This window comes from Falco cherrug, chromosome 1, assembly GCF_023634085.1.
Source record: "Falco cherrug isolate bFalChe1 chromosome 1, bFalChe1.pri, whole genome shotgun sequence".
Lineage (NCBI taxonomy): Eukaryota > Metazoa > Chordata > Aves > Falconiformes > Falconidae > Falco > Falco cherrug.
Genome location: NC_073697.1, coordinates 112541895 through 112565092, shown reverse-complemented (window position 1 = coordinate 112565092; position 23198 = coordinate 112541895). Strand labels below are relative to the sequence as shown.

Sequence of the window (23198 nt, the reverse complement as noted above, 5' to 3'; positions counted from 1 at the left end):
AAGATGCTATCAAGAGCAGTGTCCCAGTACACTTAAAACTACATATGTTCTAACAGTATTCATTAGCTCTTTCCGTAGCCTGTTGGTTTGCCTTGAAAGACTCGAGTTACTGCTAGCTTGAAACAGTGATAACTGTTTAAAAGTACTTTAGATAGATGTTCACAGCTACTGTTGAGTTTGATTTTTAATTAATTCTTCCTAGTAGAATTGTGTCTGCTGTGCTGACTCTGGAGGCTTGGTTTAGGCAGATGCACTGTCCAGTCTCATAAAATCCAGGGAAACATTAAATGAGAGCAAAAGGCTCCTAATATTGATGTGATGCGAATGTCTTTCTGGAAAGAGTCATTTTGTAGACAAATTCTCTGTACTGCTCAGAGGACTGACCGTTCTTAGAAACGCTCCACCTAGCATTAGTGTGCTGCAGTATACAGCAAATGAAATAAGTTTGAGACCCTTTGAAAAACTCGGTATGTGGATGCTTAAGTAGTCTTTGTTAGACTTCTGAAATAAATGTGGTTTTCCACATATAAAAATATATAAAATTTTAATCTCTAAGGATGTCAAAAAGTTAGATTGAGGGACTTACACTTCTGTTTTTAAAGAAACTTTGAGCTCTTTTAATGTAATCCAGTTTTGATCCAATGGATGCACTGTTGCCCTCCATTGTGGATTTCATTTTTTCTTTTCGTTGGATAAACCTCCTGTCTGTTGGAGGTTACTTGGCTGTGGTAGGTTGTGTGGCACTTTGAGATTGAGTCACATCCCAAGTCAGGCTTCATCATACTGGGCACTACACTTGGTTGGGGTGTGAGCTGTGACAGAAGAGTCGCAGATGCCTTCAGGTTGTAGCTGCCAGTCCAGGGTCATTGCTTTGGACCAATGGCATTTTTAGAACTGTGAGAAAGATCAGTCTGGTTTGGTGTAGTAATAGAACGTGTAAAACACCACTCAGATGTTTGTAATGTGGACCCAACCCAATGCAAACCCAACCATGTTTGTCTGTCTTTTCTTACAGATTCAAGACTGGTCAGATCAATGGAGATTTATTGATCTACCATGTGCTCCTAACTCTGAAGCCATACTATGCAAAGCCATATGAAATTGTAGTGGACCTCACACATGCTGGCCCCAGCAATCGCTTTAAAACAGACTTTCTTTCTAAATGGTTTGTAGTTTTTCCAGGCTTTGCTTATGAAAATGTCTCAGCGGTTTTTATTTATAACTGTAACTCTTGGGTCAGAGAATATACCAAATACCATGAAAGGCTTCTGACGGGCTTGAAAGGAAGCAAAAGGCTGATTTTCATAGACTCTCCAGGGAAGCTGGCAGAGCACATTGAACATGACCAGCAGAAGCTCCCAGCAGCTACCTTAGCTTTGGAGGAGGACTTGAAAGTATTTCACAATGCTCTCAAACTGGCTCATAAAGACACCAAAGTTTCTATTAAAGTAAGTCATTTTAATGCTGTTCCTAGTGTATTGTTATATCTTTTTAATTAGGATTTGTGTATGTTTTTACTGTCTCTTAATTCTCCTCTCCTGTCCTGAGGAGAAATCATAACTTTAGGAAGTATGAAAGTTCGTATGCTTGTCTTTATAAAAACAGAAGTGTCAGAGTCTTCTCTCTTTGCATTGTTAACAATAGGTGCTGAACCATTTTTCTGTTCCCTTTCTAAGGTTGGGTCGACAGCTGTGCAGGTGACGTCAGCAGAACGAACAAGAGTCCTGGGACAAACAGTGTTTTTAAATGATATATACTATGCCTCTGAAATTGAGGAGATATGTCTTGTTGATGAGAACCAGTTTACCTTAACCATTGCCAACCAAGGCACACCACTCACCTTCATGCATCAGGAGTGTGAAGCCATTGTTCGGTCCATCATTCATATACGGACACGGTGGGAGCTGTCGCAGCCAGACTCCATCCCACAGCACACTAAAATCCGTCCTAAGGATGTCCCTGGAACACTGCTGAACATAGCACTGCTCAACCTGGGAAGCTCAGACCCCAGTTTGCGGTACAGATCTTATAAATTAATATCAACTATGATCGAAAATTTAAATTCTCTCCAAGATTTTCTTACTGTTAGCAAATCTCGCTTGAACAAAACAATTTTTCTTTCACCACAGCTCTATCAAATGTACTTCTTAATATGAAGATTGGGTTTTCTTTAGGCGAAGTAACGCATATGTATTGTCACAGTAACTGAAGGCATGTAGGAAGTGTAATTTCTCTTTGTAAGGAGAGATACTTTTGCCTTGCGGTGTATGTTTGTTAAATACATTTGATTTTCTTGGTGTTGAACTTCTTGTTTAGTAGTGCAGGAGCTGTGCTCTTAGGGCAGGCCCTTGAATCTTCTCAGGAAGGACTGTTCAGACTGGGTGCTGGCCCGGTGGCAGGCTCTCTCCCAGCAGCTCAGGTGCCCGTGGAAATATTTAGAATTTCCTGGAACTGAAAGCCATTCTGAGAAGTCCAGTACAAAGTCCTTCGAGCACACTCTTTAAGCTCATCAGAAACTGGTTAAAGCAAGTGGAGGAGTAATTTCTTTCATTTCTCCAAGGAAAATGTTTTTGTCTCTGAATCTTAAATGGTGCAGGGAAAAAGTTCAGGATTTAAATGTAATCTCTTATATCGCAGTATTGATTCGATTTTTAAAATGTCAGTACTAATACTGTGGTGCCTTGGTGTAATGCGTATATTTTAAAATGTACAAGAAAACTACTACAAGTCACGTTGCTTGCTTCGTTACAGGTCTGCTGCCTATAATCTTCTATGTGCCTTAACCTGTACCTTTAATTTAAAGATTGAGGGCCAGTTACTGGAAACTTCAGGTCTGTGTATTCCTGCCAACAACACGCTATTTATTGTATCTATTAGTAAGACTCTTGCAGCTAACGAACCACACCTTACCTTAGAGTTCTTGGAAGAGTGTATTTCTGGATTTAGCAAATCTAGTAAGTAACACTAGTATTCCTTAATGCATACCATGAATTTGAAAAGATTTAGGTTGGTAGCTGTCTAGCTTAGTCAATTAAGCCTCCTCATGTTACTGAGTCACAGTAAGTTTAAATTGAAAATGCTTCTTAGAGCTGTTTTCAAGGTTATCCATTTATATCTGTTTCTTAGTGATCAGGTTGTGTAATGCTCTGAAGCCAGGCGGTTTCACAAACTGGAAAGGCATCTGTTGGAACATAAACATTACTTTTCACATTTGAATGTGCCCTTTCCTTTCTCAGGAAGTAGATTTGGAAAAAAAAAACCCTGCCTTTTAAACTTTGAAATTAATGTTAAAACAAGTTTTACTAGATATCTCATTTGTTTAGAGGATTAAGTTCATTCAGAGAGCTCATAATACAAATTACTTGTTTAATATAGCTGTTGATAGTTTTGTGCAGTGAGTACTTTGTATAGATCCCTATAAGGCTGTTACTAACTCACCAGGAGTAGAGAATATTGCAGAACAAACCCCTAAAATTAAGGTTCATGATAGTGGAGGTTCAAACTCGGGAATATACATACCCAGAAGAGTGACAGGATTCTTCATTCGTATCAAAATTAAATCTTTTATCTCTCAATTGTACATCTTGTTCTGCTGCACCACTTGTTACCCCTTTTTTCCCCAGGCATAATACAGCTCTGACTTTACTGTTGGAAGCTGTTTAGAATACATTCTCAAGATTTAAAAGAAATTCTCCTTAGTCCCCCCTAATAGCAAATGTGCACATCTTTGTCACATCTCTTAATGAGATACTAAAATGTCAACATCTCCTTGCCAGATTCCTACAGATGTTTCTTGGATGTCATGATTAGAGTGTGTTTCTTTCTGAAGCTTGTCTTTTGCCCACTATTATTTGCTCAGCTGTGATGGTAATTATTTTAGATAATGAAACTGGAAAAAAAAGTTCTCACAAATAATCATTTACTGAGAATCAGCACTGGTCTCTATGTGTTACAAGGTGTGTTTTTATTTCAGGTATTGAACTGAAACATCTTTGTCTGGAGTATATGACCCCCTGGCTGTCCAATCTGGTCCGATTCTGTAAACACAATGATGATGCCAAGCGCCAGCGAGTCACTGCTATTCTTGATAAGCTTATAACAATGACGATAAATGAAAAACAGATGTATCCTTCCATTCAGGCTAAGATATGGGGAAGTCTTGGACAGGTACAAATTCTGCATAATTTATTGCAATTTGTTTATAAGCAGGTTATAGAGTTTTTAACAGCTTAACTGTTAATGTAGAAAACAAAAATGGATTTTAACGTGATAAGTGTATTAGCCACATAGAGAGTGGTGTGCAAGTTCTTCTGAAGTTTCCGTTCCATAAAACACTTCATAAAATCACTAATGAATTCTGGCTTCTAGTAATGTGTTCCTGGCCCTCACTGAGAATTGAAAATTAGAAGTCTTTGGTATTAGTAGTAATTATTTCATCAAAACCCCTGAATGTAGGGGTACTGAATTGAAAGAACCAAGTACTGCCATTCAGAGAAGTATTGGGCACATGGCATTGAAAGAACTTGGGTTTTTTCTTTTTTACTGTTTGCACTTTTGAAACAGCTGCATTTTGATTACAGTTAATAGAATATTGATCCTCCTGTTGATCGTTAGCTTAATACTTAGCCAAATTCTGTCCTCACTGTCCATGGAAAGTGAAGGGAATGAAAAAAATAAAGCTGACGCAATCTATGCCATTCATGAAGGAGGTGTCTAGACAGACGAGACCAACTTTACTTGCCATGACCAGGCTTGCTCACAAGCTTTGTATCAACTTCCTCATTGTCATGCTATTTTATTTTTTTTTAACTGTCATCTAAACTGATTTAGCCCAGCATCACAAAGCTACTCTTGGAGAATGTGGGAGAGTTGTCAAATGGATGCACAAGTGCCTTTTCTTGCTTGGTGCAATTGGCCAAAATAATCCCCAAACCTCCCGATGTATTTTTAAAGCTTAAATCACATTGAGAGCAATGTGACTGTTATGTCTAGTGTGAAAGTCTGTTAACAGGTAAATACAAAGAACACAAAATTAAAAGATTACATGCTCTACAGTGGTCAGTGGAAATTTTACCATTGACTTAGTTGACCCAGAATTGCAACCGATTTTCGTAATACGAGAGCTGAATTTGAACCATTACTGAACCAACATTAATCTTAGCCTGTTACATTTAGAGTTCTCTGTGTACCTGGACAGGTTTGGTTCTCACCTGCCTATATTAAATGTCTTTTTTGTTTTGGTTTTTGTTTTTTTATTTTTACATGAGAAGAAACTTATTTTACTGGTAGCCGTATTCTCGCACTGCTAATGCTCTAAGCAAAATCTTTGACAGATGAGATCTTGCTTATTTTCTTGGAAATAAGTTTTTTCCTCCACTTCAAATCCAGTTTCTTCATATGAAGTTCAGCATTTTATGACTAAGTTATAACTTAAATTGGAAAACAAAGTATAAATAATACTAACTAAATTATAGTTTCTGCAGAGTTCTGAAGCATTTTGATCTGGAGTAAAATCTGATGGAATTGAGCTTTACACTGTAAAATTGTATTAGGCTTTTTTCCTTTTTCCAATAAGATAAGGAATCATTAGAACTGATGCTTCAATTTATAGTAGTTTTGCATCTTCAACTGAAAAAATGAATGGCTGCTGATTTCAAAGGTGGTTTACTGTGGAAAAATAAGATTATTCTGACTGATAAAACTGAATTTTTTTCTCTAACAGATAACAGATCTCCTTGACGTAGTGCTGGACAGTTTCATCAAAACTAGTGCCACAGGAGGCTTAGGATCCATAAAAGCTGAGGTTATGGCAGACACAGCGGTAGCACTTGCTTCTGGAAACGTAAAACTGGTTTCAAGCAAAGTGAGTTCCCTCTTTGCCTTCATTTCCTTTTATATAATAATTTCAACTTACATAGTAATGTAATACTGAGATGCTTTCTGATAACTCAGTACAGGCAATGATGCAAAAAACGTGATAAAATACATTCTAAGCAATAGAATAATTCCAATGTCATATTGTACTGGGGTTTACTGAAATTTTGAGCTGTGCTCTTCATTTGAGTAAAACAAAATGGTTGCTGTCTTCTCAGGTGATTGGAAGGATGTGCAAAATAATCGACAAGACTTGTTTGTCTCCAACCCCTACACTGGAGCAGCACCTGATGTGGGATGATATTGCTATTTTAGCACGTTATATGCTGATGCTCTCCTTTAACAATTCTTTGGATGTGGCAGCACATCTCCCCTACCTCTTCCATGTAGTTACCTTATTGGTAGCCACTGGTCCCCTTTCTCTCAGAGCTTCCACTCACGGTCTAGTCATCAACATCATTCATTCTCTTTGCACTTGTTCACAGCTTCACTTTAGCGGTAAGATTTGGTTGGGTTTTTTTTTAAATTCTCAATTAAGCTGCTTGCTCCTTAATTTGTTTAAGAAATATTTGAGTTGTCTTTCTGTCTTTAAACTATTGTGAGAGTTTGAAAATGTTGTAATTCAACTTGTGTACAAATCAGAATGAGGATATGATCTACAACAAATGAGTATGAAATTTTAAAATTACTGGTTTAGAGCAGGTGCATAATGTAAATTGTTTATATAACAGGTTTTAGAAAAAGGAGAAGAAAGTACCTAAGATCCTGTAATGCAGAGAAAGGAGAAAATACGTCTGCTAAAACTGGCTGATACGCATCCTTTGAATGGTTGTGTAACGTGGTAACAAAAATATCAATTACATAAGGGAATTGTGAAACTATACTGTTAAAACAGGTATTTTGCATGCTGCTGTATTTTAGCAGTTCTAAAATAATTGATATTAGCAAATATGTAGCTGTCACTTCTTACCACAGAAGTACAGTATAAAACCAGGCTAAATTTTGTGCAGGAAAAAAAATCAAAGGTTTATATAATCTTGTCTTTTTTTTAAGTATATGAAACTCATTTTATATCTATATATATCGACAGAGTGAATATGTGAATACACATACACATATATATGTATAAAGAAAAGCGCTGCATTGACGCAGTGAGAAAGGCAAGCCTTTTAAAACAATGAATTTGAAGTACACTGCCATGAATTGAAAGTTCAGAATTGTAAAAATACTCAGTGCTAGTAGCAGGGCCGTCATTTTCTTCTGATTTAAGTGGCTTTCTTCGTTGTAGTGCCAGAGCCAAAAGCAGACTCTGATTGCAGTTTGAACTGGCCGTACTGTTGGTATTGCAGGGACTCTCCAGGTTTCCATTTTCTGAATCAGTGTCAGGACAAGTCTCACAGAACCACATCTTTAAACAAGTTTCTTTCTACCTGTTTTTAGAATACATCTTCTTGGTGACTGGTTTCAGCAGTCTGCAACAGACCACAGTTGTGGCACACTCTGCGAGAAGTAGCAAAGAAAAGTGTTGGAATGTGCCAAGTGATGTATAGGATGATTATCTGTTTTGTATTCAGGGGAGGGTGAGCCTTGGAGTGTTTAAAATATGGCTTGAATTTTAGTGGTTTGACTCTAATACATAAAAATTTATTCAACAGAGGAGACCAAGCAAGTTTTAAGACTGAGCTTGACCGAGTTCTCTCTGCCAAAATTTTATTTGCTGTTTGGAATCAGCAAAGTGAAATCGGCTGCAGTCATTGCGTTCCGATCCAGCTATCGCGACAGGTCGTTTTCACCTGGTTCCTATGAAAGGGAGACTTTTGCACTGACTTCATTGGAAACTGTTACTGAAGCTTTGTTGGAGATCATGGAGGTATGTGGTTGAAAACAAAAGAAATTATCCATAAGGGAAAATGGCACTGCTTACGCTTTCTACGGGCAAGCAGTGTAGAGAGATGTATCTCCCATGATGTGGTAAATAAATAGTGAAGTAGCTGACTTCTGAGGATTGAACTAACTACATATTCTGAATTTTAGAAAGACTTTTTCTTAATGTTACACGTATTCAAAAAATATAATTCTTTTTAGGCTTGTATGAGGGATATTCCAACATGCAAGTGGCTGGACCAGTGGACTGAACTAGCTCAAAAGTATGTTGTGGATCTCAAAATATAACCCCTGCCTGCCCTGTGTGGTACACCTAACGTTTCGGCTTTTCGTTACACAGCCTGTTTGTTGTGTATTTGTTTAATCTAGTGTACTTTGTTTCTTCGCAGGTTTGCATTCCAATATAACCCATCCCTGCAGCCAAGAGCTCTCGTTGTCTTTGGCTGTATAAGTAAGCGTGTGTCTCATGGACAAATAAAACAAATAATCCGAATTCTTAGCAAGGTATATGGGTCTATGTTTTCCTTTGTGACTTATAAACCAGCTGTATTAGTATTTTTAGCTTTATCTTGCCATCAAATATAGAACTCGGCATAATTTGAGAATAAATACTTTTTAAAGTTGTATTCTTGTATAGAACTATACTGATTGGAAATACACTTTTTGTAGCCCAAGCTTTTTATTTTTAATCGCTTTGGTGGTAGTAAGCTTCATCAGTGCTACAATTTCTACAGCAACAATAGTTTTCAATGTTGAGTTTAAAATTTGAGATGCTGAGATTGATCCAGAAGTCAGTATTTAAATAAATAAGAAATTTTCTGCTAAGGTATTTAACTGCATGCACGTGATTCACAACTTCCTTTAAAAAAAAAAGGACGCTAATAATCTAACATTTTATAAGTAAATACACTAAAAAGCAGGACATGCATATAAGAAAACTTTGAAACAGACTACCTAGCTTGATAGTGATGATCCACATTTTCTGAAGAAGGTTGCATTCCATAGCAAGTAAACAGTGTGCAAAATATGTTTCCTTTTGTTAAGAGTTTCATGGACATCAACTTTAATTGAACAGCATCTGAATTGTAAAAGAGTTACTCTCTTGTTCATGCACCCTGGCCTGCACCCTTACTTTTTTAATGCACCTTGTGTGGTTGCTTTCAGCGATACATGTATCACTTCTGTGTAAATCTCCATTTGTGAAAGTTCTTGAGAATTGATTTAAAATGAGCTCAAGCTTTAAACTAATTGAAAGCAACAATTACTGTTTAGGTCTTTGATCTTCTTTCTGCAAAGCGAAATCTGGTTATGGTTGTATTTTTAATTACTCTTTTGGTTTTTTTTTTCCTACAAAAAGGGACTTGAGAGCTGTTTAAAAGGTCCTGATAATTACAATAGCCAAGTTCTAATCGAAGCTACGGTTATAGCACTCACCAAGCTGCAGCCTCTTCTTAATAAGGTAAAAACTAGATTTTGAGAGTAAACAGAGAACTTTTGTGAATGAAAATTATGATTATGGGTATAATCGAAAAAATATAAGTGCTGTGGTATCCGAAGTTCACACTTCACTGCTATGACTCATGCTTGAAAGTACTACATATGGGGAAATATGTCAGATGTTTCTGTGTGGGGCCTGTGCAAAGGGTTTAAAAATGCTTTAGAACGTACTGTTCTGCTCCATCAAACTGGGCCGCGGCGGTGCAGGCAAAGGTCGCGCGCAGGCTGTCTCGGTTCTTCCCAAAAGATTTTCACTCTTGGCTTTCAAATATATGATTGCTAATATATGCCTTTCGGGTCATGGCTTGTAATAGATCTCAGTCTTATCTGATTTGCTATTAATTTAGTCATCTGCGTGTTATTTTCAAGCTTATTATTGAGCAGCATACTAGTAGGTGTATGCCAGTAATGAGGAGCCTCATGTATCTACTGTTAGTAAATAAAACTTGTTCCTAGAAGAATCTGCTGCCTAAGGGAGCCAGGATCTGTTGAATGCCAAGTCACTCCTGCATGCTTTTTTGTTTTGGAGAAGAAATCGCCTGGCCAGTTACATGTGCAGAATTGCAATCCATTTTCAATGTCAGCTCTCAGATTGATAACAAAAGGCACATTTCTGTTTGGTCTGGTGTGAGGCAACATGTGTCTGCCATTTCTGAGAGCAAGAGAAGAAATAGAAGAGAGGGGAATGGCTTGTAGGGGGGGGTGATTTACTTTCTGCTATTAACCTGTTAAGTGCATTAAGACTACAGGTTCATTTGAACATCTGTTCCGTTGGAGTGGATGTAGTTGAGAGCAGAACCTGCTACAAGAAGGATAGTGATGCCATGTGTCAGTCCTGCCTGTCTTTCGCTTACAGGGACTGACTTGAAAGTGAAATCGTGGCTTTTTCTTTTTCCTCCCAGGACTCTCCTATGCACAAGGCGCTCTTTTGGGTAGCTATGGCAGTGCTGCAGCTAGATGAAGTCAACTTGTACTCGGCAGGTACAGCACTGCTTGAACAGAACCTGCATACCTTGGATAGCCTCCGAGTATTCAATGATAAGGTAAGCTGTTAGCAATCACCTGTGACTCGCCTTTAGTTGGTGTAAGCAGTTAGATCTGTTAAAAAAAAAATAAAAATTTCCTTGTCCTCATGGGCACTAGTTAAGAAACAAAAACTGAAATGTGCATTAGAAATTGTTTCACTTGGGTAATACCAACAGTAGAACTAAGACGTAGAGATGAGGCTGTTACTGTGTTATAAACTGGAACGGAAATGTACAGATGTGTTCTGTTCAAGAGTGTGTTTGATATTTTCACGTAAGCCCTTAAAATTACTGTTTTGTCACTCTTCTTAAAAAAGCTAGAGGTATGATGAGTAACTTTCGATGAGGCACTCTTGTGTTTTATTTTTTTCTGGGTCAGAGCCCAGAAGAGGTGTTTATGGAGATCAGGAGACCACTCGAATGGCACTGCAAGCAGATGGATCATTTTGTTGGGCTGAATTTCAACTCCAACTTTAACTTTGCACTAGTAGGACACCTCCTGAAAGGTAAGAATACATGTTGCTGCTCATTTTAGGTGAACACTACTAATTCAGAAATAAAAACAAGTCTGAGAATAAAGGGAGAAAAGTGGGTGGTGGATTTCAAGTAACTTGGATTGGAGAATAGGTGCAGAATTAAATGTTCTTTGACTAAAGGACTTCACCAGGTTTCCTTTACACCTGTCCTGTGAAGGTCTTTAGTGCTAATGATATAAATTCTTAATTGTCATAGGGTGTGTGGCTTCATTTCCTGCAGTTCTTTATTTCTTCCTCCAAGAATTCTTTCTCTGTGTGTTTGCTTCTGTTCAGGCTGGCTGTTTTAGAAGACTGATTTGTGAGATAATGGATATAATACATGCACTGACACGAAGTGATGTGATTTTGCGGGGAGGGATGGAAAGAACTAGACTTCGATGTGCAATTTCTGTTAACATTGTGCTTCCTTAGCCTTTATATGAAGTGTTCTGAGAACATGCTGAAAAACATTTATAAATATTTTCACAATATTAATACTTCATAAATATGCATTCAAAAATTAAATACAATATTTGGTTTCTTAACCTCATTTCTTAGGGTACAGGCATCCTTCTCCTACCACTGTAGCAAGAACAGTAAGGATTTTACATACACTACTAGCTCTAGTTAACAAACATAGGAACTGTGACAAGTTTGAAGTGAACACCCAGAGCGTGGCTTACCTAGCAGGTAAAATGAAACAATCATTCTTTTAAATTTGTGCTAACTGAAAAGGAATGGTTTATTGTGCGGATTCTTATGGGTTTAGGCTGTTAAAACTGTGCCAGCGTAAAGGGAACTGGTAACTGGAAGTGGACAAGAGCCTGGGCTAGGCTGGGGAACGTCAGTGAGAGCTTTGTGGGCTGCAGGCTTGCCAGCACAGGACCTGCTGTGCAGCTCTGAAAATGCCTCAGGGAGGCTGCAGGTTCCTTCATCTAACTGCTGAAGTCTGTGCCTTAGAACGTTCAAATTTCTAGTGGTCTAGAAACAGAAATTGCAGCCACGTGAGCGCAAATGTTTAAATCATGTAATTTTAACTGGATGGGTAATATAATTCTTTTTAAAGTACCTACTTTTAATCTGTACGTTTCAGTAAGGTGTAGTTACATCTCAATGGTAGTCTTTGCACTAAGTAAAAAATTTAAAATTTATGGAACATTGTTTACATTCTTCAATGTATTCCTACCGTGGAAAACTTACGTTAGCTTTCTTTGAATTTTTAGCTTTGCTAACAGTGTCTGAGGAAGTTCGAAGTCGCTGCAGCCTAAAACATAGGAAGTCTCTCTTGTTGACAGACGTTTCAATGGAAAATGTTCCTATGGATACATATCCCATACATCACAGTGACACTAGCTATAGGTTGGTTGTCTAACTTTCAGATAAGTTATCCAAATTTCAGTGTCTGTTTCTTTTAGTAAGTTATCCAAAGGTAACCTGTGGTATATTGAAAACTGAAACCCACGTTTGTAAAGCTAAGCTGATGTTCTGTTACTGGTTCCAGACCAATATGCTATTTACAGTGTGATCAGGAGTCACAGAGGAATTTGGGTGTTGAATTTGTATAGATTTAATTTTGAGATCTGTAAAGCTGCTTCAGAGCTTAACTGCTTTGGAGGCTGTTAAAGTTATTGCTAATGTCTTATTACAAGACTTAATTTAATCTCATTTTTCATTTATGTTTTAGAAGAAATTTTTTTTGTCCCTTTAAGAGCTTCAGGGCGTATACTAAGCAATCATTTGGTCCATGTCACTGGAAAATCTTGACACCTTATAGCCTGTCTATGTGCAGCCACAGAGATAAGCTAAGAAATCGGTGTAGAAGTAAGGTGGAGAGCCGGTTTCTTTCAATAGAGAGCACTTTACTTGGTGCTTTTCTCTCTTTTTAGCATCCATATGGAGTAGCTGGTTATATTCCTTCATAGACTGATTTGCTTGTGTTCTCATTTCTTTATTTTTTGATCTCTTCAGCATTACATTCATATCATATTATTAGTTTTCATTAGCTTGGACATTTTTGCAGGCAAAGTAATTACTGTTTCTTAGTTTGTGTTTTTGGGAAATTAACCTGTGGGGAAAGACGGGTTTAGTAACGGATAGTTTGGCCCGTTGAAAAATTTATGCCCAAATGTGCACAGTTTTGAAGATCTTTCTGAATTTAATTTCTCTGCACTTTCAGGACACTAAAGGAAAATCAACCATGGTCATCACCAAAGGGGTCAGACAGACATCTGGCTGCCAGTTACCCAACAGTGGGACAGATAAGCCCTCGAACACGAAAATCCATGAGTTTGGATATGGGGCAGCCTTCACAAGCGAACACTAAAAAGCTTCTAGGTTATTAAGATAACTAATTTTCCAGTTTGTCTACAGAATGCCCCAGGAAGTGTTACTGGAGAAAGAAATGACACTTGTATTTGTTTTGACTTTTAAGTGCTTATTCCTGATTCAGAGGAATGTGTGCAGTTTCTACAAAATACAATTTACAGAACACTGTACAGTTAAAGAGGACTGACGCAGTTCTTTTCATTGTGGGGGGTGGGTGGGGGTGGGAAGCAAGAGTGACACTCAAAATTTTTGTGTTGAAGTGGAAAAAAAAGGAAGAAAAAAAGATACTTAGGATTCATAGTGCCAATTTTCTGCCCCCAGCCCTCTTTCAACTAAACCAAGAAGCTCAATACCTTAGCTACTATATTGAATACTCTATTTATGCTAGAAGAGATGGTCCCAGAACATTTTAGATGTTTTGTAAGCAATCTGATTTTTATTCATGACTTCTCAGTGCATCGTGTTTACAAGTAAAGTCTTAATATCAGAGAAGCAGGATGAGTTGCCTTGCATAACTTGTAGGCACCCTTTTACATTATATTATACGATGTATACGGAAGGAGAGGGGCATTTCTTTCATTACAGCGCTATTACTGCTTCCTTTCCAGTAATCACATTTTGGCATGTTTATTCGATGTGACATGTTGACCAGGAAACCATAGCATGCCCACAGCTTACAAATTGGAATAAATTGCTTGCTTTTCTCATATGTATTGTGAAGCATTTTGGAAACTCTGATGGAGAGCAGCATGGTGTGATTGTATTTTCTCTACCATCCCTGATGAAAATAACAGTGAAAATGTCCTCAGATTCCTATCAATATGATGTAGATAGAGTAGCAGAAAATCAGGAAAAGTTAGAATATGGACTTTAGGTTTAATGTTTTTAATTGCCTGATAAATTGTTTTCAGGTACAAGGAAAAGTTTTGACCATTTGATATCGGACACAAAGGCTCCTAAAAGGCAAGACATGGAATCTGGAATCACAACGCCTCCCAAAATGAGGAGAGTAGCCGAAAATGATTATGAAATGGGTGAGAAACTAACATTTTAAGAATAATACCAATTATAAATGCTTTGTATGTATCTACAAAGGCTTATTTCTGGAATCAGTGTTTATTTGCCTAGGTTACTACAAGGTAAGGGGGAAATACCTTTCTTAACAGTGGCTTTTGGAGAGTAGACTCTTCCGTCTCTCTGGCAACTGAGGTTTCCATTAGAGCTGCTCAGTTTGCAGATGCAGAATGAGGGGCAGCTATAAAGCACTGCAATGCAGGAGTGAAATGAAATAACTAAAATTTGGCTTTCTGTAAGTTTGTAAGCCCTAGCTGCAGATTTCTGCAGGAGAGGGAGCGTGACCTAGTGCCCGGAATGCCTCTCTTCATCTTCTCCTACATCTGCTTCCTGTGCCCCCAGCCCCCACTGCAATGCAGGCCGGGGGGTCTTGTGCTGGGTCTGACATCAGTCTGCTGCCTGGCCCTGGCTGTGGTACTGGCCACCTCGGGCTTGTATTTCACCCTGTAGGAAAGGAGGGTTATTGTTTGCCATTTGGTAATACATCCCACATAACGGTCTAGTGCTGCTGGTATTGCAGCATAGTTGTTGCTTTTGTACTTTGTGAAAAGGTTGGTGAACTCTGAAGTGTGCATATGACTGAATTTGTTGTGCAAGCGCTAATTCTATTTTGGTTTGGGTTTATTTCGCTTTGGATGAGTTGCTCTTTTTTACCTGGCAGAAACCCAGAGAATATCACCACAGCAACACCCACATCTTCGAAAAGTTTCTGTTTCTGAGTCAAATGTGCTCCTAGATGAAGAAGTTCTGACTGACCCAAAAATTCAAGCACTGCTGCTTACAGTTCTTGTAAGCTTTATTTCTGTGTATTGTCTGTTATTTTCTGATACTCTTTTACCTTCCAAAGATGCGTACATGTTCCTTGCAGTGTTTCTAAATTTATATGGATCAGAATGACTGCGATGTGCAAGTCTATTCTTTTGTTGCTGTTCTTCCAGCTTCCTAGGCATCACTTTTGGAAATGTATTTAAATGCTCTTTTGAGAGCAAATGCTGAATTTTTGTTACTCTGTATTGTTTTGTAGAATTTGTCCAACAGTTGTCCCTTTTTCCTGGCAGATTTTTATCACAAAGTAATTTTCTGTAATAAAAAGATATTAATGTATTGTGCTTAAAAGGTTAAGAAGTAAAAAATGTTGGAATCCCAGCATAATTCGGTTTAAAAAATATTAACTAGTAATATAGGTACAGTATGATAGTGCTTTCTTCAGATATACCAGGAATAGTAACTTTATTGGTATAATTCTGAAACTCCGTTTTGTCAGAAACTGACTAGCTAATTTTTTTGCCAAAATAGAAGCTATTACCAACTGTTTTTATTGTTTCCTGCATACACATGTAACTTGATTCCATGTCCAAAGAGGACATAAATTAATCTTTTGTAATGCTGCTTTCTGCTATTCGGAAATCTTAAACCCCTAGCAACAACAAGGAAAGCCTATAACTACTTGAATTAAATTAGAAGCATGCTAATTTGATCCTTTCCGTTACGACAGGCAACATTAGTGAAGTACACTACTGATGAGTTTGACCAGCGGATTCTGTATGAGTATTTAGCAGAAGCCAGTGTTGTCTTCCCAAAGGTCTTCCCTGTTGTGTAAGTATCTACAGCACTTGTTTACGGTGACTCTGTACTTGGCCCTTCTCTGGACCAGGACAGGGATGTGCGAGGTACTTTGCTCACGTGTGGGTTGCTAGCTGCAGGCTGTCCGTGGCTTCTTGAGACCCGTGTCCACAGCAATTTGAGAATTGCCCTTTCCTACTGTGTTAAATGAATTTGATGTTCTTACCGGAACATCCTCAGATACCACGGATACAGATGGCCCTCAGAGCGCCTCAGCTTCGCGTTGTCAGGCAGGCTGGCAGAGCGTGGGCGAACTGGGTGCAGCGGTTGCCAGGGCGCCTGTCTGTACAGCCATCCTTTCTTCCCGAAGCTTTCAGCATCACTGCTGCCATTACTCTGGTCCAGTGACTTGGAATGGCTTTATCGCTTTTTGATACTGTGGAGAATCAAATGACATTTTAATGCATTCATGTACCTTTCTGTACAAGTCAGTGTATGCTGTCCCTTAAGTGTTATTGTCACCCCACTCAGATGCAGGTTTTTTAATTGGTATCCCAAGCACATATCAAAACTGATTTAAAGCAGAGTTTAAGATACTTTTTGGATGTATTTCTGCAGATATCCCTTAAAAGTAGTATTCGCTGGAGTCAGTAGATGTAAGGGAAACCCAACTATCGGAAATGAAGATGAGTAGACTTTTTAAAACCGACCTGAGCTTCATTTAAAAATACCACTACCTTTTTTTGGCTTTGTAAAGTAATGGTCAAAATACAGACAAGTTCTGTGAGTTATTGAAACCACATTTGTAAGTAACTGGCATTTGTATTAAAAAGAAGCAAGCAAACATGCATGAGATCTGCAAGAGAGCTCAAGTGAGACAGTGCGCCCAGAAGTTAAAAAAGCTGCTTTGAAATTGCAGCTCTGACATGCACACAAATCCAATGATTTTTTATTTTTTTTAAATAATTAAATATTTGCAATTTAAAGTGCTAGGTAAATGCTTTAATGGGTTATATTGTTAGCACAGTTTTTTGAAATTGTGGCACATGGTAAAAGTCCTCACTGAACACGTATATGAGTTGTATTCAACTTCTGAAATCACTGAGTTTTTGAAAATCCCACCTTAACTGCCATGTGCTGAGGTCAGTCGGGAACTGCAGATTTATTTAATGAAGAAAAAATAAGCCACTTTGCTTTTCTGCAGGCATAATTTATTGGATTCCAAGATCAATACACTTTTATCGCTGTGCCAGGATCCAAATTTGTTGAATCCAATTCATGGGATTGTTCAGAGTGTCGTCTACCATGAAGAGTCTCCACCCCAGTACCAAACTTCTTATCTACAGAGTAAGTATTTGGCCATTTTTTGAGAAACTTCTGTGCCTTAAGTTAGATTTGCTACTGAACATGTTTCAGAGTTGCAGCCCTGATAGACTAGTCAGGCAGCCTTGTGTGGCATCTCTCCAACTTCTTACATCCTAGTAAAAGTCAGAGTTTGCATATTAAACCCCACCCTGCCAACATGAATATTAAAGCCATTTGCTGCAGTTGTGCACCAAATATTGGAAGTATTATACCACCACTGTGAGTAAAAAGGAGTTGTAACTCAGTGTTCTGTTTCCACTAAGCAATTTAAAGAAATGCAAAACATGAACAGTGGTGATAAATGATGAGTTTTAAGTTAACCTTGAAAGTTAAGGGTTGATTTAATTATTGGTAAATTCCATAGAGTAATGTTTGTTTTTCAGTGCCCGAGCTCACTTTCAAGTGACACTTGAATGCCTAAAACATAAATATTTTATATTTGGTCCTTAATCAAAAACTTTACAGGAAGATCCATAAGAAACAGATGACAGTTGAGGAAAAACTTGAATGTTGACATAATTTTTAAAATGAGATGTTTATTTACATGCTAAATTTACCTTTTAAAAAAATCATCAAGAATTTCTTGTATGACAGCTCTGAGATGCTCTGAGATTTCCAGGTTATTGCTACTTATGTACTTCATATAGAAATTAAAATGCCTTATGTTGGTTATACGTGGTTTGGACAAAATCTAGTGTTGCATCTCCGAATCAAAATACTTCATTTCCGTACCTAAGTAGATCTGAGGGATGTACTACATGTACTTTCTAGTTGTTCACAGTCAGTTGAGAACTGTGTTTTTGTGGTAACATTCAATTTGTTGTTGCAGGTTTTGGATTTAATGGGTTATGGAGGTTTGCTGGCCCGTTTTCTAAGGTATGAACAGTACATTAAGTTCATGAGCGATTTGCCTTTGTTTTCTGTATAAAGGGCACTGATGCTCCAGGAAAGATGCAAATAAATGACGTGTCATAGAGTTTATGTGAGCAAGTTGGGACTCTAAGGCTCACTTAGCTAAAACAGTTCTTGAGCCTGCATCAGATTATTCTGTCACACGCGGTAAGGTCAAGTTACCAAAGCTGGGTAAAAGCAGTCGGGTGTGTAAATGCACCTTTTTACTGCCCCCAGGTTCACTAAGGGGCCTTGGATGGACAGTATCGATCAGAAAGTCTTTAGTTTATTACATGTATCTTGCAGCGTAAGGGATTCATTGGATAACGAAATTCCAGAAAGTTAAAGCTTAGGTTACAACAGAACAAACACATTGAGCGCTGACCGTCTGTACTGCCATTTGTACCCTCTAGTCCTCGTAACAAGAACTAGCTGAGCAGCGTGGGCAGCGTTCTGGATGTCAGGCTCTGGGGGCATGGGCAGTGCTGTTAGTACCGTGTTAGGTACCAGCAGCTGGGGCAGTTCACCTCCTGGATGCCGTGGCCTTTCTTTTCTAACCTTGTTCTTCCACGCGCTACAGAAATTACACCTACAAATGGTCTTTAACATGCATGTTTAGATTAATCTGGAAAAGACCACAAATTGGGTTGTACAGATATTCACATCAAACACTTTAAAATTTTCAGGCAAAACCAGTGTAATGCTAGAGTTCTGAGTCAAAGCTGGTATTGACAGAAAAGTAGAAAGAAAAGAACCAATTTTTTTTTTCCTTCCCCCCGCCACCATCGCCCACAGCAAACACAAATCCCTGACTATGCTGAGCTCATAGTGAAGTTTCTTGATGCCTTGATTGACACGTATTTGCCTGGAATTGATGAGGAAACCAGTGAAGAATCTCTCCTGACGCCCACATCTCCATATCCTCCCGCAGTGCAGAGCCAGCTCAGCATTACTGCCAACCTTAACCTTTCCAATTCCATGACCTCGCTTGCGACTTCCCAACACTCCCCAGGTCAGTAGCTGTTCTGGTACTACATAGGTAAGGGAAACTTACTGAATTTACTGGGTTTGTAGCCACACACTCAGCCTCGTTGTCTCTTCAGATGTGTTTATGCATAAAACTTCATTGCGTGCTTGAGTCGAATGAACACTGAGCTGTTTCGCTGGTATTTCCAATGTTGGATTCTGTCCAGCACGAAAGCTGTCTCCCAGGTCATTATACGTGAAGGAAATAGCATTAAGTGCATCAGAACGAGTAACAGCTGCATCTTAATAGGGAACATATGCCGCAGTGGAGTCTTGAAAATTAATAAACATACAATATTTCGCAAGGAGAGTAATACCTATCTGGGCACTACAAGGTAGCACGTATTAGGAAAAATAATCCAGAACTGTGCTGTGGAAGAGTGTGTCTGGGCTGACTCTGTTTCAATTGACTGATGATTTAAGGCCAGTGTTCATACAGGCAGCATCATGCAGAGGGACTACCCTCCCTTGAAGACAAAAGAGCGTGCATTCCGCTAGAGATGTGTGGAATACCGGGTCAGTTCAGACCACTGTATTGCCAGAAATGTGCTGCTGATAAAATGAAGGTGTTCAAGAAAAGAACAGTCATCAAAGGCAGTAAATGGATAAAACCACTGAACTCCTTCTGGCTTGGGGAGAAGGGAATTACAGGGAAATGCAGAGGTTAAATTTAACAGCATAGATTTTCAGGGTGAAAAATGAAAAAAAGAGTAAAAATTATTCAGAATAGCAGACGAAGCATAAGCCAGAGAAAATTAAAATTAGGAAGAAAATGGAATTTATGTCAAAGAAATCTGTGTGAAGACTCTTCCTGAAGTGATTTTGGATTAGTGTCTGTATATTGAGCAACTTCTTTACTCTTCTTTGTCATAAAAATTATACTGTATGCTGTTTCTTAAATTAGGATTTAACTGTTGCAGTTCTGAACACTGAAGCCGGCCAGCCTTTTGCTTCCGCTTTGTTTCTAACCTCAAAGGAAGGCTAGAAGCCACTTGTATTTAGGTATAGTATTTGCAGAGGTGTTCTGGGTTTTTTCCACTCTTGTTCACTGGTTTCTGCAAGCCCTGAAATAAGTTCTGCCTAACTGGCCTTGGCTCGGTTCAAGGAATCTGGTCTTCCAGATTATCAGTTTGCTCACAGATGTGATGCATGCTTTTTGCCCAGTATGACGAGTATTGCAGAGGTGAGGCACGTGTAGAGGTGCAACAGAGGTAAGAGAGCACGCTGTGTGTTTGATTAATTTGGGAATAGTGATTTATTTCATGCAGTGAGAAGTGATAACAACTTGCTTTTTTCCAGTATGAGAAGGAAATGGTTTAATCTGGGGGACACCACCTTCCTGAAATATTGATAAAGCATTCTAGAATTATATTTCAAGATCCCTGTTGGTGTAAATGTACTCAAAACAAGATTTGCTTTCCAGTTTCCTGCCGATTTAAGATGATTTATTACATGAAATAGTTGTCCCAAGTGAGGAGAGGAAGTGTGAAGCATATTTGTCACAGTTGTTACATGTCTCTCTAGCCTAAAGGAGACCAGTGTTGCCATTGTTTCCTCCTTTTTCATTCGTGCGTGGGAACAAGGGAAAGAGCAGTGTGGCCTGAAAAGGGACCTGCTGGTGCCATCAGAGTCCCTTTTGATCAGAGTAATAAGAACTGGTGAAAGTTGAGTTTGAAGAGCTACTTAACACTTCACAATGTCCATTATATGTTATGAATATATAATGCAGCCACTTTATTACATTGTCATGCAGCTCATCCTGTCTCTGTATCTCCGTATACCAACTCCTGAGAGACTGCAGGTACAGGTAACTACCAAGATTATGGAAAAGGGAAGTGGTTCAATAGCAACTTCAACATACAGCTCAGAATCATCTGTGCTACTGGAACAAGGAGAAGGATAAAATTCGAGGAGGGAAAGGAGCCAGACCTTGCTGTCAGTGTGGAAGTGTGCGCACTATGGGCAGCATCTTTCTGTTTAGAATGTGGCATCTGGCAATTCCAACACTACTTCTTGCAAGGATGAAGTGATGATGCAGGATTAGGCCCTCTACTAGCGAAAAAAGCATTTTTCTGTGTAAATGTCTTCCTTCCATACGCCTCACTTTCTGTTCCTTCTTCCTTTGTTAGCTAAGAGGAAGGAATTAATCCAGCTTGTCAAAATTCTCTTTCATCTGCAAACAGATGGCTCTTCTCAAACGCTGGTTAAGAGCTCATCTCCACAAGTGGACCTAGGAACTAGTGAACTTTTTGGGGCTACTAGTGAGTCTGTAATAATGTATTTATGATGCTTAGCGTGTGGTTTGCTTGGAAATTAAATTGTAAAAGACCAACATGAGGGACTAATGGTGCCATTTTGGTGTAACCAGACTGGAGGCATCTCTGTAAAGAACCAGCCTATATAGGCGTTTCCAGCTGATGTGAAATAGCCTGAAGTAGCTGCTACTTAAGGAAAGCCTTGTGCTTCGTGTTTAATCTGAGTGGTGTTCTCCCCTCATCACTTACTATTTATTAGTGTCCTGCCTATTTCCTTGAGCATTCTCGCTTCATTCTAGCAATTTGAATACAAAGACTTGGGGTTTGATCAGGGGATCTCCAGCTTTCTCAAACTGTGGATCAGGTCACGGGATGGAGCTTTTCATTTTGCTCCTTCATTCCACATTTATTACATTGCTCCACTTCAATCAACATACCAGTTTAAACCAGTGAAATTGTATCTTAAGCAGTACAACTTGACATAAAACATGCTTTGCTTTTTAAGCTGTTTAATTATATTAAAAATTTAATTGGTGTTCTGGCACTTTGTACAGCTTCACAGCTGCATACATGAATTTTGCATTCTCGTTAACTGTGCCTGGAGGTGCCTGGTGACATTGTCGTTGCTGTACACGTTTACACTGTAGAGATGAGAGTGAGGGAATAAGGGGTGGAAGACCTAGTATCTGCCAAATCAAAATCACTGGTGAAAGACGTTCAGAATATGAAGTAAAGGTGGGCCACAGGATTGCTTGAAACAGTAAGGCAACTGTGGGACGAATAAGGGATGCAGATCCATCATCCACTTTGATTTGAGAACTACTGAACACGAAAATCAAGTATGTAGCAGTGCTAAGCTCCTTTATCACACTGAGTTAAAGAAGCTTTCAGCCAAATGAGGGGTTTTAATATGGTTACAAGTATACCAAGTTGCAGATCTGTGAAAACTTCTTCTCTGGTATGTGGATACAAATAGGCAAGCTCATTGTTTATAAATGTTTGTCTGACACCATCTCTTCTCCGTTCCCTTTCCTTCCCCTTTTCTTCCCCTTGTCATGGACGTTGTTCACTTACATTATTTCTTTCATTCTGTGTCTGTGAAGCTTCTCTGCCTTGCTCTAAATCTGCAGTTTTCATGCAGCTTCCTCATCAAGGTACACTCTACTTTCACCATATTTGCACGCAATACTGCTTGATCTGCTTCAGGGTTGGGCTGGTGGCATGAGAAGCAGTTTACCGATCCTTTTGACAGCGGGAATGGCTTCAGTGTAAGTGCTAAGCTGTTGCGTTTCTTGTGCGATGCCAATTGTGTCTGATGATCGAGCAGGCAAAGTCAGTCAGTCACATCTTTAAGAATAAGATCAATTTGGGAATAGAGAAGGAGATGATTGGTATGTGGAACTACTCTGCTGCAGGTACTAAGCTACAGTGAACTATTTCACATGAGCTCGTTAGATGCACTGGAAGTCTGTTGTAACTTCAGTTACACACCACCAGTAAACCGACACGAGTTCTGTGCCCTAAACTGCAGCAGACAGAAGCTCAGTAGAGTGGGTCCTCAACACCACCGGATTGCTACTTCTGTACGGAGGAGTAAGGAAAAGCTGCAGAAGCGGGTTTTTTTGCTCATGCCCATGGGTTGCTTGCTATTCTCATTGGAGTTTGTGGTTTTTGTAAGCACACACCCACGCGAGGAGAGGAAAGGCGATGTAGCCTGCAGCCAGCTCCTGGCTGGTGTTCTGAAGTTGGCCCTATATGTGTGTGAATTGTGGAGTGTGTTCTTTATTCTTGCTAATGCCAATGAGAATCAGTTTCTTATAGGAATGAGACATAACCGTGGGAGATGTCATTTATAGCAGCAGGATTTTGTTCTAACGTTTTGTTCACTGTCAGACATTCCAGTT

At 38.9% G+C, this 23198-nt stretch overlaps 1 protein-coding gene across 5 annotated transcripts in view; it reads left to right on the top strand.

Moving 5' to 3' along the window:
* The window catches only part of NF1 (neurofibromin 1), a 103697-nt gene that overhangs the window by 73024 nt on the left and 7475 nt on the right, over window positions 1–23198 (top strand). For 3 of the 5 annotated variants that reach the window (XM_055721000.1, XM_055720990.1, XM_027806168.2), the window contains 21 exons: window positions 1016–1448; window positions 1677–2017; window positions 2752–2954; window positions 3974–4167; window positions 5723–5863; window positions 6093–6372; window positions 7530–7744; window positions 7960–8021; window positions 8148–8262; window positions 9116–9217; window positions 10158–10298; window positions 10660–10786; window positions 11354–11485; window positions 12019–12154; window positions 12972–13129; window positions 14032–14154; window positions 14856–14983; window positions 15690–15790; window positions 16962–17104; window positions 17952–17998; window positions 18809–19025. In XM_055721000.1, coding sequence (XP_055576975.1) covers window positions 1016–1448; window positions 1677–2017; window positions 2752–2954; window positions 3974–4167; window positions 5723–5863; window positions 6093–6372; window positions 7530–7744; window positions 7960–8021; window positions 8148–8262; window positions 9116–9217; window positions 10158–10298; window positions 10660–10786; window positions 11354–11485; window positions 12019–12154; window positions 12972–13129; window positions 14032–14154; window positions 14856–14983; window positions 15690–15790; window positions 16962–17104; window positions 17952–17998; window positions 18809–19025 — 3539 coding nt within the window. Of the gene's footprint in view, window positions 1–1015; window positions 1449–1676; window positions 2018–2751; window positions 2955–3973; window positions 4168–5722; window positions 5864–6092; window positions 6373–6605; window positions 7745–7959; window positions 8022–8147; window positions 8263–9115; window positions 9218–10157; window positions 10299–10659; window positions 10787–11353; window positions 11486–12018; window positions 12155–12971; window positions 13130–14031; window positions 14155–14855; window positions 14984–15689; window positions 15791–16961; window positions 17105–17951; window positions 17999–18808; window positions 19026–23198 lie in introns of those variants that run through there. The other 2 variants (XM_055721016.1, XM_055721025.1) reach the window with 2 other exon arrangements.